This window comes from Mustela lutreola, chromosome 8 (genome assembly GCF_030435805.1).
Source record: "Mustela lutreola isolate mMusLut2 chromosome 8, mMusLut2.pri, whole genome shotgun sequence".
Taxonomy (NCBI): domain Eukaryota; kingdom Metazoa; phylum Chordata; class Mammalia; order Carnivora; family Mustelidae; genus Mustela; species Mustela lutreola.
Window position 1 is genome coordinate 23448983 of NC_081297.1, and position 18038 is coordinate 23467020.

An 18038-nucleotide genomic window follows, 5' to 3' on the forward strand; every position below is an offset into this window, starting at 1 on the left:
ATTTTAAAATGTTAAATCCCCTTTTTTTGTTTGATTTTTAAAATTCTACATTTAAAAAGATAGCAATGTGCAAATGGAGTTTTTCCAGGAAAAAATCCGTAGTTTTAAAGTTTAGAAAAAGAAATATCCCAGGAACATTATTCATACTAGTTCACACTCTCATCATCTCTTAGATGAAATATTAGATTCACCTCCTACTAGGTTTTTTTCTCCTTTCTTACTGCTGTGGACTGATTTGCATCACACCCAAATTCACAGTAAAACCCTACCCTGAAATCTGATGGTATTTGGAGATGGAGCCTTTGGTAGAAAATTCAGTAATTATATTTAGATGAAATCTTGAGAGTGGAGCTCTCATGATGGGATTAGTGCCCTTTTAAGAATAGACACCAGGGAACTTGCTCTCTTTGCCTTGTGAGGACACAGAGGGGAAGCCAGGAATAGAGTTCTCACCAGAGCCTGATCATGCTGACAGCCTGATCTCAGACTTCAAGTTTCCAAAAACAAATTTCTGTTTTTTAAGCTTCCTAATCTATGATCATTTCATAGGACAGCAGAGTTGACTAACAACTACCTATCTCCAAACCGTTCTCCAAACCCCTGCTGGAATGATATCTTTTCTTTTCTTTTTTAAGATTTTTATTTATTTAAAATAGAGAGAAACAGAGACAGCACAAGTAGAGCAACAGGCAGAGGGAGAGGGAGAAGCAGGTTCTCCACTGAGCTGGGAGCCCAATGCAGGGGTCAGTCCCAGGAACCTGGGATCATGGCCTGAGCTGAAGGCAGTCGCTGAACCAACCGTGCCACCCAGGTGCCTGGAATGATTTTTCTAATACACAAATTTGATTGCCTCATTCCTATAAAATTCTCACATGGTTCTTCAATAACCCAGTCATTCAGTACATATTTATTAATTCCTTATGTAAGCCATGTACCATTCTGTATGCTGGAATAACATAAGGATAAATGCTCTATGAGATGACTTTTTTGGAATATATCCTATGGGGAATACAGTCATTAAGTAAATAATTAAAGTAATTACATGATTACGAGTGTGCAGAGTAGTCTCCTAACTTTAGGATTAAATTCTGATAATTTAGTAATTATATCCTTACTGAACTGGCCCCTAGTACCTCATCTCTTCAATCTTTTTTCTTGGTCTCTAACATTTCTGATGCTCCATGGTTTACATATCTTCAAATAAGCAACTTTTTCTGCCTTTCCTTCTCTGGTATACTTTCTCTAAACCTCTACTCAGATTTCATTTCCCAAAAGCCTTTTCTCACTCAGTACCTGCTCTGTAATAGACATATACTAAATATGTTAATTCGTTGATTATTGGCCACCTCTGTGACAGCATGACAGCACTTAGTGGTACTATATTTGTTCCAGGTGTCTTTTACTATATAGAAACCCCTCCAAACTTGCCTAAAGGCAACAATAATCATTCTTTGATTACACATCAGAAATTTAGTCAGAGCTTTGCAGGCACAGATTGCTTCTCTTCCACATGATCTCAGCAGAGGTGCCTCAAAGGTTGGAATGACTCTACACCTAAGGGTTGGCAATTGTTTGAAAACTTTTGCACTTACATGTCTAGCAGTTGATGCTGGCAGTTGGCTAGGTCACTGGAGCTGTCAGCTATAACAACTATAAGGGATCTCCTATGTGTCTGCTTGGTTTCTCCCAGCATGTTGGACTGAGCATTCCAAGAGACAGGAAAAGGGAGCTGCTGGTTTTCCTAAAACAGGAAAAGGAAACTTAGTTTCCTAGGAGATAGGAAATGGGCACAGCATCATTTAGTCATATTCTATTGGACAAGCAGTCACAGTGTGTACACTCAAGGGGAAAGGAAAGAAACCCAATTCTCTCTTTTTTTTTTTTTAAGATTTTATTTATTTATTTGACAGAGAGAGATCACAAGTAGATGGAGAGGCAGGCAGAGAGAGAGGGAGAGGGAAGCAGACTCCCTGCTGAGCAGAGAGTCCGATGCGGGACTCGATCCCAGGACCCTGAGATCATGACCTGAGCCTAAGGCAGCGGCTTAACCACTGAGCCACCCAGGTGCCCCAGAAAACCTAATTCTTAATGAAAGGAATATTAAAGAATTTGGGAACTATATTTGAAAGCAACCACAATAATGTAATTTTTTTTACTTGTTTTATAGCTTTAGTCTGTGACTCACTTATCTCTAGATTTCCACAGTAGATGTCCCATAAATATTTATTAAATGTAGTAAATAAATAAAATATGTCATGATTAAAGTAGTATATTTCCAATGACATACTTATCATCCATAAGGCAGTTTAACAGGATCTAGACTTATCTTTTTACTATAACCAAAAAGAACACTGAACATTGGGGCGCCTGGGTGGCTCAGTGGGTTAGGCCGCTGCCTTCGGCTCAGGTCATGATCTCGGGGTCCTGGGATCGAGTCTCGCGTCGGGCTCTCTGCTCGGCAGGGAGCCTGCTTCCTCCTTTCTCTCTCTCTCTGCCTGCCTCTCTGCCTACTTGTGATCTGTCTCTGTCAAATAAATAAATCTTTAAAAAAAAAAAAAAAAAGAACACTGAACAAAATATATGAATTGATTTCAAACATGGGACAAAAGATTGTAATCCCAAGGAGAAAGAAAACATGCATGAGTCCTGTGATTGACCTAGCTTTCTGCCTGGAGTCAGTTTCAGGACTATGCTATAGATAGGGGAAACTCAAAAGGAACCAAATGGTCTTACTATATTAAGGAGAGAAAAATTAGTTTGAATAGACTAAGGGGTATGAATTTGGAAGACAGAATACTAGGAGGGTGCTATGTAGAGAAAGAGCTCCAGAAATCTGTATAGGAGTTCCCTTGAGACTATGGTTGAATGCTAATCTAGTCATGGGTCAGGTAGAGTTCTACAAGTCTAGGTAAAGAACTTTCAAGGAAAGAGCTATTTCCATGGAACCAAAATCTGAAAAATCTCAAGAGTTCATACAAGTCCAGGAATCATTTGAGTTCTCAAAGCTAGAGGGAAGAAACCTAACTGAATATATTGGGCGGTTAATAAATAGCCCCCCAAAAGGTAATGTCTTAGATGTCGGGAGTAGCACGAAAGAGAAGACTACTCTAGGTCTGTTCCAAAAAAGCTTAAAAAGTACCTCTCGAAAAAAATTGACATAACTTAAATGGAGGTTAAAACAAAGTATGAAACTTAAATACAACAAATTCAACATTTAAATATAACATTCAAAAATGTAAAATGGCTAGACTCCAATAAAAAGTTACTGAACACATGAAAGCCCAAGAAAATATGACCGGTTACTAGTAGGGCACGCAGTCCATAGGAATATCCAGAAATTTAAAAAATGATTGAACACAGAAATGTTTAAAGAACTATTATAGCCATGGTAAATAAAGTTAAGGATTTACAAAGATGTACATAATGAAGAGAGAAAATAAAATCAAAAGAATCAAATGGAAATTCTACAGCTAATCTAATACCTAACATGAAACTCACTAAATAGGATTAACAGTTTGGATGCTGCAGAAGAAAAGATAGAGCAACTGGAAGATACAGCAACAGAAATTATACAGATTGAAACATGGAAGACAAAAAAGTGTTCGATGACCTATAATAAAATATGAAACAATATAATGTGTAGAGTTTCATAGCAAGAAAAATAGAAAAGAAAAAAATTTAGTAACAAATTTTCCCTAAATGTAATGAAAATTTCCACAGATCTGAGAGTATAAGTGAATCCCAATCATAACTAACAACAATAAAACATCCACTAAGGCACAGCATGACCAAATTGCTGAAAATCAGTGATAAAGACAAAATCTTAAAGGCATTTGGAAAACATAAAGACAAATAGGAATAAAGAATTAAAATAGACTTCTAATAAAACTATGTGAGATAAAAACAAACAAAAAAACAGTGAAACATTACCTTTAAAGTCCTGAATTTTAAAAATGTCAACCTAGAATTCTCTATCAGCAAAAATATTTTACAAAACCAAAGGTGAAATAAATATTTACAAAAAAAAAATTCATCACCAGCAGATCTACACAATAAAAGAAGTTAAAACATACAAATAAAAATAATTTTAGGCAAAGGAAAGTGGTATCTATGATATAGATATTTACATAGACATTGAAGAACATCAGAATGTTCATGTGTGAATAAATATAGAAGACATTTCTATTACTAAATTTATTTAAAAACAAAATATTTTAAATTTTAAGAATATTTAAGATTTAAAATTTAAAAACAAAAATATCAACTGTATATATTGGAATTGATAACATAGGTAGAAATAAAAGGAAAATAGCACAAAAGATGGCAGGAAGAAAATAGAAATGTAGGGCTGGAGGATTCCTTACATTATATATAAAATGGTATAAATATGATTTGAAAAGAAATTGTGTTAAGTTCAAATTGCATAACATAAGCCCTAGAGCCTTAGCACCCCCAAAGAAAATCAAGCAAAGGGGTATAGATAGAACAATGGTGGAAATAAGTGAAACTTTTCTAAAAATTCAAATAATTTTTTAAAAGACAGTAAAAGAAGAAAAAAGGGGACAAATAGTAGATTTAAATACAACTATATTAATAACTACATTAAATACAAAAATCTACACATTCCAATTAAAAGATAGAGTCATCCTTGGGGCATCTGGGTGGCTCAGTGAGTTAAGCCTCTGCCTTTGGCTCAGGTCATGATCAGGGTCCTGACTTGAGATCAAGCCCCACATCTGGCTCTCTGCACAGCAAGGAGCCTGCTTTCCCCTCCTCTCTCTGCCTGCCTCTCTGCCTACTTGTGATCTCTCTCTCTCTGTTAAATAAGTCAATAAAGTCTTTAAAAAAGCGAAAGGTAGAGATTGTTAGACTGCATTTTAAAAAAGCAAGATCCAGCTAGATGATGTATTATATAAGAAACTTGTTTTAAAATATAAAAATAAAATTCAAAGTTACATTAAAAGTATAAAAGGAAAAAGGTATATTTGGAAAAAAAAATTTTTAATTTTAAAAAAAGGTCTATCTTGAAAATACCAAAGAAAGTTCTGTTTATATTAATATCAAACCAAATAAATTGAAAAAAGGAAACTTTCCAAGGATAATGAATAACAATTCATAGTAATGAAGGGATCAACTAATCAGGAAATATTAAATATGTATCAACCTAATAACAGAACTTTTAAAAAAGGATACAAAAAGGAAAAATTGATTCATCCATAGTTTGTGTTGTCTATCTTTTTTTAAAGATTTGTTTAAGGGAGAGCATGAGCACAAGTCAGGGAGAAAGGAAGAGAGAAACTTCAGCAGACTCCTCACTGAGCTCTGAGCTAATTCAGGGCTTGATCTCATGACCCTGAGATTATGATCTGAGCACAAAGAGTTGGATGCTTAACCAACTGTACCACCCAGGGGTCCCTGTATTGCCTATTTCAACATTCTTTTCTGTAAAGATAGAACAAATACAAAATCAGTAATACTTAGAAGAGTCAACTCTATCCATTTATAATGGCCCTGCCAGTCATGCATTTTTTTGAAAGGGACACAGAACATTAAGAAAAAGACAATATGCTGGACCTTAAAATGACTCCATATAATTTAAAGTATAAAATCATATAGATTTTGTTCCTTGACTAAAACAGAATTAATTTAGGAATATAAGAGAAAGTTATCTGGAAAACTGCAACTTACGTAAAGATTGACCCATGCAGTTATAAATAACTTATGTGTCAAAGAAAAACCAAAAAATATTTTGAACTGGATGAAAGTGAAAACAACACATCAAAATTTGTGCAATGCAGTTATGTCGCCTAGAGGAATATTTCAAGCATTAGATAATAGGAAAGAAAAATCTAACATGAATCCTTTAAGATAAAAAAAGAATTCAAGGGCACCTGGGTGGCTCAATTGGTTAAGCATTTGCCTTCAGCTTAGGTCATGATCTCAGGGTCCTGGGATTGAGCCCTGCATCAAGCTCCCTGCTGAGCAGGGAACCAGTTTCTCCATCTCCCTTTGCATCTCCCCCTGCTAGTACTTTCTCTCTCCTCTCTCAAATAAATAAATAAAATGTTAAAGAAAAAAAGAATTGAAAATAAGTAGAAAAAAGACATAATAAAGACAACAGAAATCAATGAAATAAAACACAAAGGGAAAATCAACAAAACCAAATTTAATCCTCTAAAAAGATTAATAAAATGGGTAAAACTCTACTTAGATTAAAAGAGAACACACAAATTACCAGTGTAAGGAATGAAAGAAGCAACATGACTACGTATCTTGTAATTAAAACATAGGAGTTAAATGATACTAAATTAAAACTTTCATAAAGGAATATTCTTAAACTCTATGCCAATAAATTTGAGAACATAGGTGAAATGGGGGAAAAAAAACTCTTGAAAGATACAAATGGCCACAACTGGATCAATAAGAAACGGAAAAACTGAAAAGATATATATCAATAACAGAAATTTAATTCTTCATTAAAAACACTCTATAAAAGTCTCCAAGCCTAGGAGTTCAATAGTTATTTCTAATTCATCAATCTTGTGAGGAAGAAATAATATCAAACCTATATGAAATCCTTTAGAAAATAAACCATGAAGAAAAAATTTCCTGCTTATTTTATGAGACCAATATTACCCTGATAGCAAAGTCAAATCAAAGAACATAGAAGAAAACTTCAAACAATATCCTTCATAAACATAAATATAATAATCCTTTATAGAGATTTACGGCAATATATAAAAACAAAAATGCATCATGACCAAGTAGAGTTATCCTAGGAATACAAAGTTACGTTAGCATTTAAAAATCAACACAGTTCAGGGTGCCTGGGTGGCTCAGTGGGTTAAGCCGCTGCCTTCGGCTCAGGTCATGATCTCAGGGTCCTGGGATCGAGTCCAGCATCGGGCTCTCTGTTCAGCAGGGAGCCTGCTTCCTCCTCTCTCTCTCTGCCTACTTGTAATCTCTCTCTGTCAAATAAATAAATAAAATCTCTTAAAAAAAATCAACACAGTTCACTATTTTGACAGAATGTAAGAGAGAAACCATATGATAATCTCAATAGTTGTGGAAAAATATTTGAGAAAATTCAAAAACCTTTGTGATAAAAACTGTGCAAACTAAGACTAGAAGAAAACTCTCAACCTGACAAAAAGCATCTTCAAAAAACTTAGAGCTAACATCTTACCCAATGGTGAAGGAAAATGGTGTTTCCATGATAAACAGCAACACGTGTGTCCATTTCACACTACAGATAAATATTAATATATAGTACTACAGACAAGAAAAAAAAAATAAAAAGGTATTGGTTCCAGGCTTCCCTTTGGTCTAAATGGAGTAACATAGGCTAGATTTATCCTCCTGCCTAAAACAACTGGACAACTAGACAAAATATATGAACAACAGTTCTTGTGACACTAGACATCAGACAACAAAGGACAATGATCACTGAGAGATGGGACACAAATGACATTAGCCTTATGATTGCCCTAGCTTACTGCCTGGATAGATTTCTCAGCCATCACATACAACGTCAGTTTCCTTGGGATGGGGAAACAAAACTGGGAGTCCAGAGGAACCCAGGCTGAAAAAGTTTGCAAGAAAGAGTACCCGAAACATGCTGGAACACAAAAAAATATCCATCAGTTGAGAAGATAAAATATATAGTGTCTGACATCCAATACAAAATTAGCAAGCTATCTCTAAGAAACCTCTATACATAAGACTACATCATGGTATATAAAGATATGCCATGCTAACACTAATCAAAAAAAGCTGAAATATCTATATTAATATCAGACAAAGTAGGTTTCAGCTCAGGGAATATCACCAGAGATACAGAATGTCACTTTATAATGAAAAGGGGTTAAATAAGAGAACATGACCTCTATGGTTTTGCATATAATAACAGAAGTTCAGAGAACATAAATTAAAACCTGATGGAACTTCAAGGAAAAATCAACAATTCCACAATTACAGTTCAAAATTTCAATTCCCTGTTTTTGTTTTGTTTTGTTTTTTTAAAGAGAGAGCACAGTCATGTGCCAGAGGAGAGAGAGGGAGAGGGAATTTTTTTTTTTTAATTTTGTTTGTTTATTTGACAGACAGAGATCACAAGTAGGTAGAGAGGCAGGCAGAGAGAGAGGAAGAAGCAGGCTACCTGCTGAGCAGAGAGCCCGATGCGGGGCTCGATCCCAGGACTCTGGAATTATGACCTGAGTGGAAGGCAGAGGCTTAACCCACTGAGTCACCTTCCCTGTTTAAAAGTGAAAGAACAAATAGATAAAATCAGTAAGGCTGTAGAAGACTTGAACAATACTATTAACTAACTTGACTTAATTGAAATTGATAGAACACTACAACTAATGAGAACTCAATACATATTGTATTGACATATAAAAATAAAGTGCTCATGACATATAAAAACAAATCTCAATTTAAAAGGATTCAAGTCATACAAAATATGTTCTCTGACCACAATGGAATAAAATTAAAAATAAATAATAGAAGAAAACTTAAAAGTCACCAAGTATTTGAAAACTAACACACTTCTAAATAACGGTTGGTCAAAGGAGAAATAAAAATGGAAATTAGTGACTGTTTTGATATAATGAAAATGAAAACATCAGACTTTGTGGAAAGCAGTTAAAGCAGTATTTGGAGGGATATTTATAATATAATGATAACATATACCCTAGAAAAGAAGAAAGGTCTCATCAGTTATCTCGGCTTTCATTTTAAAAATCTAGAAAAAAATGCTAAATGAAACCTAAAATAAGCAGAAGAAAATAAGTGATGAAACATTAAAGAGAAAAAGAAATGAAAGCAGGAAAACAATAGGGAAAATAAAACTATAAGGTTTTTGAGGAGATAAATAAAATTGATAAAACTATAGTCAGAATGATGAGAAAAATAGAAAAGATACCAATTACCAACTTCAGGAATGAGGAAAGGGACCATTATAGATATTAAAAACATAAAAAGGGAATATTATGACCAACTTTAAACTCATAAATTGAATAACTTAGAGGAATTCCTTTCAAGGCACAAAATTACTAAAGCTCAAAAAGAAATAGTTAACTTCAATAGACCTATTTCTACTAAAGAAATGTAATTTCTTATTAAGAACCTTCAACAAAATTAATTTCAGGCCTAGATGAATTCCCTGGGGATCACAAGAAGTATGAGGAAACTGGGGGGTGGAGTTGATAGGCTATTTTATTATTTTGAGGGCAGTGATAGTTTCATTGATGTACATATATGTCAATACTTACCAAATGGTACACTTTATATATGAACAGATTATTGTACATTAATTAGACCTCGATAAAGAAATTAAAATTGCCAGAAATTTATCCTTCACACTTTAGTTTTGATGAAAAATTTTTATATAATCATTTAAAATATGAGTGAAGGCAAAAGTGTTTGAAAACCAAGGTCTCAACCCATTCCCCAAAAACCAGATTGCCCCAGCCTCTCCTAACTGATAATTCTGGAAGAGCTCCTTCTTGGTTTAACATCTTTTTTGAGCAGATTGGGCCAATCTGTCTACTGCCATGGTTTATAAATAGCCTTTTCACAACAAACCACAGTTTTATAATAAATATAAACTCCCTTTATTTGTTATACTTCAGCTTGTCAATTCCATTTTTTTGCCTCCTTTCCTATTATAAAGATCATATGTTTTCTTTAACTTAAAAACTGCCAAACAATGGGTAACTAGATCAGCAACACTCACCAGCTGGTCTGGGTTTATGATGACTCCTCTGACTCAGTCTGCAGCTGGTATATACCAAAGGACCTTTGAAAAGATCCTCACCAAGGAATCTGCTCCACTTCAGTCTTCACACGTTCAAAGACTTTCCAGAGGCTTTCATGCATATTAAAATAAGCCACAGATTTTTAAAACAGGTGACTCCAGTTTTGAAAGTAGTTCATTTCTGGGAACAATGAAAAATGTATATGCTTGCTGTAGGGACATTGATAGGAAGAAAAAAAGTCGCCTTCATTCTAAGTTCCCTGTACTATATCTGTGTCCATATAGAAAATGTTTCTAAAAGGAGCAATTAAAATACTATTTTTTATATTTAGTCCAACATAATTAATGTTTATCATAGCATATGTGTTTAGTTTCATTTATCACTTTTGTAAGGTATGAACTAGTTCTTCAGGAATGAAGTTCTCCTTTACAATAAATAAATAAATAACACCTATAGAATTAAAGGATTTTACATAAGAAGATTTGACTTTTTCAGCTGATGGCCTAGAACTAAGTCTGTATGATTAATTCTGTTTTAGAGGACATTCTAGATAAGCTCTAGATAAGACATCAATAAAAAAATCAAATTAACTCCAGTTTTCTTCCAAGCTACAGTGTTCAATTTATCATTTTCTACAGTAATGCCTCTGTGTTGAAGAGGTTTCTCAGTCTTCACATTTCAGTTCTCATTCTTTTTCTTTGTGTTTGTTTTTAACTATACTTCCACTACTCACTCTCCTCCTGAATCTACGCACTTTCTTTCCTCTCGTAATCATTCTGTGATACTTACAAATACATTGTTAAAATTCCCATTCTTTCCCCCAGACAAAACATATACAAGCATAGGTAAAAACAGAAGACAATATATATTTAGCTGCTAAAATGACTGACACATTATTAGTACAAACTATTTTATCTGGGGAAGAATAAGGGTCCACTAAAAGTTGAAGTGGCAGGGAAAGCCACTTGAAAGAACTGGTATTATATGTAGCCTTGGAGGGTGAATGAGATTTACACAAACAAGAAAAAAGGGAAAATAGCAGTTTGGTAGGATGAAAAGAATGCAGGATTTGGATTAAAGGTTACCCAGATAAGTTTATGGACAATTGAACAGACCTGCTTGTTGGATCACAGTATTTTAGTGACAGGTACCTACTAAAAGATGATGTTTGATCAGCTCCCTTAGGCTCAGGTTATAATAGAAAATTCAGAAGTCAAGCTGAGTAATCAGTTTTTATCTTAAATGCAAGGATTACTCTCCACTGATTGATAAAATAAAAGATGTTTTGAGAAGTCAAAGTTATATGTAAAAATGCTACTTCAAAGTTTCTTTGTTGTCAGGACACCTCACTTTGAATTAGGTTCCCTACCTCAACTTTCTGTTCCCTACCTGAAACTATCACTACCTCCATATCCTTCATTCTTATCTGAGAAAGAAGTGTCTTTTCTTTTTATGAAAACTAATTCCTCCGTCTATCTTCTTAATCTCTTACCTTTCCACAGTCAGAGGGATTTTGCTTCATAAATAGCCTATTTCACTTAGACAGTCAATCTTTCCGTATTTTATGGCACTTTCATTAAGCAAATAAACAGAACCCTTTCTTTGATTCTGTTGTGTTTCAAGAGATCTCATTCATTCCCTTGTTCATGCTGACCATCAACCTAATTCTGGCCTTTCTTACTTCTCTCCTAGAAGACAACTGATGTCATTTCCTGTTGCCTAATTCATCTTTGAAAAGAGGTTTCTTTAACTTGATTTTCCTTCACCCAAGTCTTCAGAAGTTCACTGCTGCCTTTTATTTTTTATTTTTTTAAGATTTTATTTATTTATTTGACAGAGAGAAATCACAAGTAGAGGGAGAGGCAGGCAGAGAGAGAGAGGGAAGCAGGCTCCCTGCTGAGTAGAGACCCCGATGCAGGACTCGATCCCAGGACCCTGAGATCATGACCTGAGCCGAAGGCAGCGGCTTAACCCACTGAGCCACCCAGGTGCCCCTCACTGCTGCCTTTTAAAATAGAGTGGTCCTCAATGTTTCTATTCTATCCTTCTCCTGATCATTTTAAGATTTAGTCAAACTGCACAATTCACTTTTCCTGAGGCTTGTGGTTTGTCCTGCCTGCATGTTCATGGCGAGTCCTCAGCTTGCCTCTTGCAACCTGTCTGTTGGAATCAAGTATTCAAGGGTGATTTCTTGCACAAAGCCTTTTCTGAGATCAGACGAAATTGGGCGTGTTCAGGGTAGTATGGCTGTAGACACAAAGCCTTTTCTGATCTCCCAAACAAGTCACATTTTTTGACAGGTCTTTAACTTTCATAGCACTTTGTGACCCACTTTTCAAGTTTATTTTACTCTGCATATTGATGGATGCATGGATTATTTTCAGTTAGAGGTTACTATGAATAAAGCTGCCCTGAAAGTTTATGTCCAAATCTGTGTGGACCTCTTTTTGTTCTCTTGGTTAAATAACTAGTAATGAATTTGTTGGGTCATATAGTAAACAAGGGAATGTTGACCTTTTAAAGAAATTACCAAACTGTTTTCCAAAGTGTTATTCTCTTTAGCCATATAGGAGAATGCCAATTGCTCCACATCCTTGCCAACATTTAAAATATTAGATGTAGTGCTATCTCACAGCAGGTTTGATTTGCATTTTCCCTAAAGACTAATAAGTTGGATATCTTTGCATATGCAAATGTTATTTCTATGTATTCTTTGCAAAGAGTCTATTAAAATCTTTTGCTCATTTAAAAAATATTAGGTTGTTGTATTATTGAGTTGTAAAGAATCTTTATATATTCTGTATATGTGTTCCTTGTCAGATCCATGTATTGAGAAAATCACCTTTTAAATGTTGTCTTTGGAATTACAGAAGTTTTATGTTTCAATGATGTTCTGTCTTTTCCTTTATGATCAATTTTTATTATTGGTTCTAAGAAAACTTTGCCTTCCCCAAGGTCACAGTGGTTCTGTTTTCTATTTTATACTTTTTAAATAAAAGTTTTATACTTTTAGTTTTATATTTAGGTCTATGATCCATATCAAATTAATACTTAGTGTATGGTGTGAGATAAGGGTCAAGTTTTATTTATTTATTTTTTCATGTGGATATCCAGTTATTTCAGCTCTATTTATTGAAAAGACATACCAAGTCATCTTTGTTGAAAATCAGCTGAATATATATATATATATATATATATATATATATATATATATATGGTCCTGGACTCTATTCCCTCTTATTGATTTGTCTATCCTTATGCTTTACCACACTGTCTTGTACACTGCAGTTTTTTACAGTCTTGAAAACAAGTATGTCTCTCAACTTTGTTCTTCTTAAACATTTCTGTATAAATTTTAGAGATAGCTGTCAAATGAAAACAATATATATTCTGCTGGCATTTGGGGAGAACTGACATTTTAACCATATCATCTTCCAGTTCAACTTCCAATTCCAATGGCTTCCGATGGATAGCCATTAATTTAAGTCTGATTTCTCTTGACAGTGACTTATGGTTTTCAGTGTACAGGTCTTACACTTTTTGTTAAATTTATCCTTATATACTTCATGTTTCTGGATGCCAATGAGCATTCTTTGGTTTTATTTTAAATTTCACTCTCCAGTTTTCTTTTCTGTAGAAAACAATTTGTGTTCCAGTAGCTTTTTAACGGAGTCCTTAGGCTTCTCTAATTATTATAGTGTTGTCATTTGCAAATAGTTTTACTTCTTCCATTCCAAATTAAATGTCTTAAAGAATAGTCGTTCATAGTTTCCTTCAAATTTAAACATTTCTGGCCATTATTTCTTCCCCAGGCACATCTTAGCCTACCATCCCCACCCCACCCCCCCAACTGGGATGTCTTTCTCAAAATTATCTAAGTTTCCCAAGCAGGCCGGTAGTGCCTCCTGGATCAGGAGCCCAGAGCCCAGATCACAATGGAGGGATGAGTCCTTTCTTCTGGTTGGTGACTTCTCCCACGTGACTCCATACCCTGTGGAGCTACTGGACTCCAACCATGTGGTCTTTTGGTGGTCGCCCCCCCCCCCCCCCCCGCACAGGGCCAGGCTTAGTTTCCAGGAGCACAGCCTAACAAACAGGTAGCTTCCACAGGCCGAAGCAGAATTTCTTTTCTAAGGTGGGCACCTGGGTAGCTGCGTGGGTTAATCCTCTGCCTTCGGCTCAGGTCGTGATCCCAGGGTCGTGGGATCGAGCCCCGCATCAGGCTCTCTGCTTAACGGGGAGCCTGCTTCCCTCTCCCTCTGCATGCCTCTCTGCCTACTTGTGATCTCTTTCTGTCAAATAAATAGAATTAAAAAAAAAAATTCTTTTCTAAGGATCAGGGGAGATCCGAGTCACCAGAACGGTGCTAATACGCTAATTTGGGGGGACTCAAACTGCTTCAGACCCTTAAGGCATTTATTTGGGTGATTTAAGTGTGGGTGATTTATATGGGTGATTTTTTAAGTGTGAGACTTGCATCTCACGACAACCCAAGACATAGGTTTATAAATTATTCCCACTGAGGAAACTGAGGCAAAAGAGAAGTTTAGGTGCCCAAGTTCACAAGCTAGTCTTAACTGTGGTGGAGCCAGGAGTTTGGGGTTTGAATTTCAGTAATCTGACTCCGGAGCCTGTCTTCCCAGCTGTGTGCTCTAAGGGGAAAGAGGAGAGAGCTGTCAGGAGAAAGCATGGGTATTTGAAGGAAGATACGCAAGGAAAGGGATAGAGTGGAGAACAGTGCGATCCTGCGGAGCAAAGGGTTCTTGTCAGCCCTTATTTCTAGCTTGCCTACATCTGCTCAAACTTTTGTCCTTTGGTACCTTGTCATGTCCTCTTTTCTCCAGCTTCCCTCTAACATCCAGACACTACGCTGCACTGCAGTCAATGATGCCTCTAGAACGCTGGCTCCGGGGGAATCCGCGCAAGTGAGGCTGTTCCGCCGTAGTCCTCCGGTAACGCCCCGCTGGCCGGCAAAAGTGAAACAGACGAAAGCGGGCGACTCTTCCGCAGAAGGTCTCAACGCGTTCTTAGCGGGGAGATCCCACCACCGGTCCTCACTTCCACAAATTACCGTCCCAAAGGCTGGGCGGGCGGGACCACTCCAAGCCCAGGTGTGTTCCGTCCGCCCGGACTAAATGCACCAGCCCGGGGCAGGTCGCCCGCGCCCGAGACGTCCCAGCTAGAGGTCCCCGCAGCTAGAGACGCGGACAGCTTTCCGTGGGAGCGGAAACCACGCAGCCGCCTCGAGACTGCCCCCGGGGCCGGCTCCCAGGCCGGGCAGCCGGGTCCCCGCGCCGCGCGCGCTCCCGAGGGCCGGGGGCGGGGCGGCCGGGGCGGTGGCCGGGGGCGCCCGCTCCTCCCCCTGCGGGCGGCCGGGCTGGCGGCGCCGAGCCCCCTGCGCGCGGCACATGGGGCGCCTGACCGAGGCGGCGGCAGCGGGCGGCGGCGCTTCAGCGGCGCGCTCCGCGGGGCCCCCTCCCACTCCCCTTCCCCTGTCTTCCACCTCCCCCGGGGGCACGGCCACCATGGCGTCCAGCGAGGAGGACGGCACGAACGGCGGCGCCTCGGAGCCGGGCGAGGAGAAGGAGGCCACCGGCAAGAGGAGGCGCCTCGGCTTGTTGGCCACTGTCTGGCTCACCTTCTACAACATCGCCATGACCGCGGGGTACGTGCGCGGAGAGGGGCCCTCTCCTCCCTCCGCCCCCCTCCCCGCCGTGCTGCCCCCGACATTCATCGCTCGGGGCGCCGGCGGGGCTGGGGGCGCTCGGGACTGCGGGGAGGGCGGCGAGCGGGTAAGGCGCTCCGGGTGCCGGCTGCGCGGGGCGGCGGGGTGGGCGCGGGGCGGCAGGGTGGGCGCGGCGCGGGGAGGGGGCGCGGGCGGCGGCCGTGGGGGAGGGGCGCGGGCGCCGCCGCGGCCGCCGGGGTTGAATGGAGCGGAGTGGAGCGGGGCGGACGAGCGGGGCGGGCGGGGAGCGGGGGGGTGCCGGGGCCCTGCTCGCCGGGCATTGCCTAATACGGTGCACGGCGTGGCGCGGCGGCTCGGGGCGCGGGCCGGAGGTTAAGTATAGACCTGGGCAGGAATGCGGGGCCGACCCGCGGGGGAGGTGGCTTCGGCCGGGCCGCCCCGGGCGCCGCTGCCTGCGGCTGCTGTTGAAGAAACGCCTAGTGTCGCGACCCCGGAGCTGGAGCTGTCCGGCCGTGGCCCCCACGGTGCATTTCCTCGTGCTGCAGATCGCTGGGCAGAGTTTCCGGAACTGTTAATGTCACCACAAGTTTTGGTTTTTGATTTTTTTTTTTTTTCATGAGCCCCAGAGCTTCTTACTTGGGACGATATTTTACAAATCCTGCTGTATCAGAGCTTGGCACTCGTGTCCAGCATCTTTACGGCCCCGTGCTGCGTGACTGATATCCCGTACTTTTATTTCTGACTTTGAGTATGAGTTAGAAAATAAGGTTACATAGTGACTGTCGCTCTTCAGAGAGCTGTCAAAATGACTTGTGTGTCGACGGCTTTTCAAGACCAGTTGGGAAATTGCTCTTCTGTTTCTAAGTTGCATTGTCATTTTGAAAAGCTACTTTCTCATTATCACACGAAGTAATATTAATCTATATAAATGTAGGGGATCTTTTAATCCCCTACAAAAGTAAGATCTTTTAATCTTACTCCAGGACTTATAGAAAAGAATTAATGGTTTGACCCAGTACTGAGTACTTATTGTGTGTTTAGTGTAATCCTGAATACCAAATACAGTTCGCAAAAAAATACATTTATTGAGGATTTGCTATGGGTCCGGTAATGTGTTGATTACTTTAGATGTACTAGTTCATTTTTGGTTCTTTTCCCTCCTGGGAGGGGTACATGATGTCAATTTGAGGGATTAGGAAATTGAGGCACAAAGAGGTTAAGTAATTTGCTCAAGATCATTCAACCAGCAGGTGTCAGCCTTGGATTTCAGCCTAGACAGTCTGACTCCAGAGAGGTGCTGCTTCTTTTTATGCTTTACTGAATTTTATAATCTTGAAGAAGAAAAGTAATACATTTGGAACAACCGGAGAACAATCGAGTACCCACCACAAGCTGCTGTCTTTAGCCACAGTGAGAACTGAAAGAATTTTCTCTCCTGTGATAGTCGTACCCAGTTTTTGGAAAATTTTTGGAATACCTGCTGTTTTTTAACTGGTTTGCTGTCCCTTTGCTTTCCAGTCCACTCTCCCTTTTGAAAACCAGGTTAACCTTTTAAAAGTGAAAATCAATGCATAACTCTAGTTTAAAGCCTTCGGTGACTCCCTGTTACCTCCACTGTAATCTAAGGGATTTAGGCTGTTGGTCATTCAAGGGCTTTTGTAATAAACTCCCTGATTCTCCTTACACGTCTATTGTATTTGAAATCAACTGTAACTCATAATGAGGTGTAACTCACCATGCATTTTTATTTTTACATTTTTATTTTTATTTCTCCGTTCTTGCTCAGGCCTTTCACTCTTTGTGTAATATCCTTCTTGTTCCTCATATGACTTCTACATCAAGCCATTTTCTTTGAAGCTTTCTAGTTCTTCTGCCCCATCTGGAGCAGAATTTGTGTTCTCACACTTTGTATTGTCACACTTCATTCCTATCTTTCCTACCTGCCCAGCAAATTACCCGGTATCTGAAACTTATCTGTCTCCCTGCCTATACTGGGAAGGTCTCTTGTCATTTTCACTTCTGTTTAAAAGCAGAGGTGACCAAAATGGAGTAATCCATGTAACTCTTTGGAGGCCTTTAGAGGCTTTAAGATTTGAAGAAGGTGGGACACCTGGGTGACTCAGTGGGTTAAGCCGCTGCCTTCGGCTCAGGTCATGATCCCATAGTCCTGGGATCTAGTCCCACATGGGGCTCCTTGCTCCGCAGGGAGCCTGCCTCTCTCTCAGCCTCTGCCTGCCTCTCTGCCTGTTTGTGTGCTTTCTCTCATTCTCTTTCTGACAAATAAATAAATAAAATCTTAAAAAAAAAAAAAAAGATTTGAAGAAGGAATAGGATTGAAATATGTGGACAGTAGATATTTCGAGTGAATATTTTCAGTAAATTCTAGCAATAGGTATGAGATGCAAGAAAGCCCGGTATATTCTCTTGATCTAATTGGAGAGTGGTGTTGGAGAACAGAGGTAAGTAAGGTTGTAGTGTGGAAAGTGGTAGGTGAACCAAGGTATACATTAATTAGTACGGATAGCGGAGGGTTAGCTGAGGTTCTTTTTGTCCATTTAACTTATTTTTCTCTTTGAGCAGAACTTTGAAGTATA

The 18038-nt window shown here is 38.9% G+C and overlaps 2 protein-coding genes across 5 annotated transcripts in view; one reads left to right on the forward strand and one right to left on the reverse strand.

Annotated features, from left to right (window-relative positions):
- STAM (signal transducing adaptor molecule) overlaps positions 1–15056 on the reverse strand; it is a 109247-nt gene extending 94191 nt beyond the window's left edge. For both annotated transcript variants that reach the window (XM_059184024.1, XM_059184022.1), the window contains exons 1-3: positions 14579–15056; positions 9737–9938; positions 1593–1741 (exon numbers count right to left, since the gene is read on the reverse strand). The gene's annotated coding sequence lies outside the window, so the exon portion shown is untranslated. The remainder of the gene's footprint in view (positions 1–1592; positions 1742–9736; positions 9939–14578) is intronic.
- A 20-nt stretch (positions 15057–15076) lies between these two features.
- HACD1 (3-hydroxyacyl-CoA dehydratase 1) overlaps positions 15077–18038 on the forward strand; it is an 86227-nt gene continuing 83265 nt past the window's right edge. For all 3 annotated transcript variants that reach the window (XR_009356521.1, XM_059184030.1, XM_059184029.1), the window contains exon 1: positions 15077–15423. Coding sequence is in view for 2 of the 3 variants with exons in the window: in XM_059184030.1 (XP_059040013.1) it covers positions 15167–15423 (257 nt within the window). In the remaining variant the exon portion in view is untranslated. The remainder of the gene's footprint in view (positions 15424–18038) is intronic.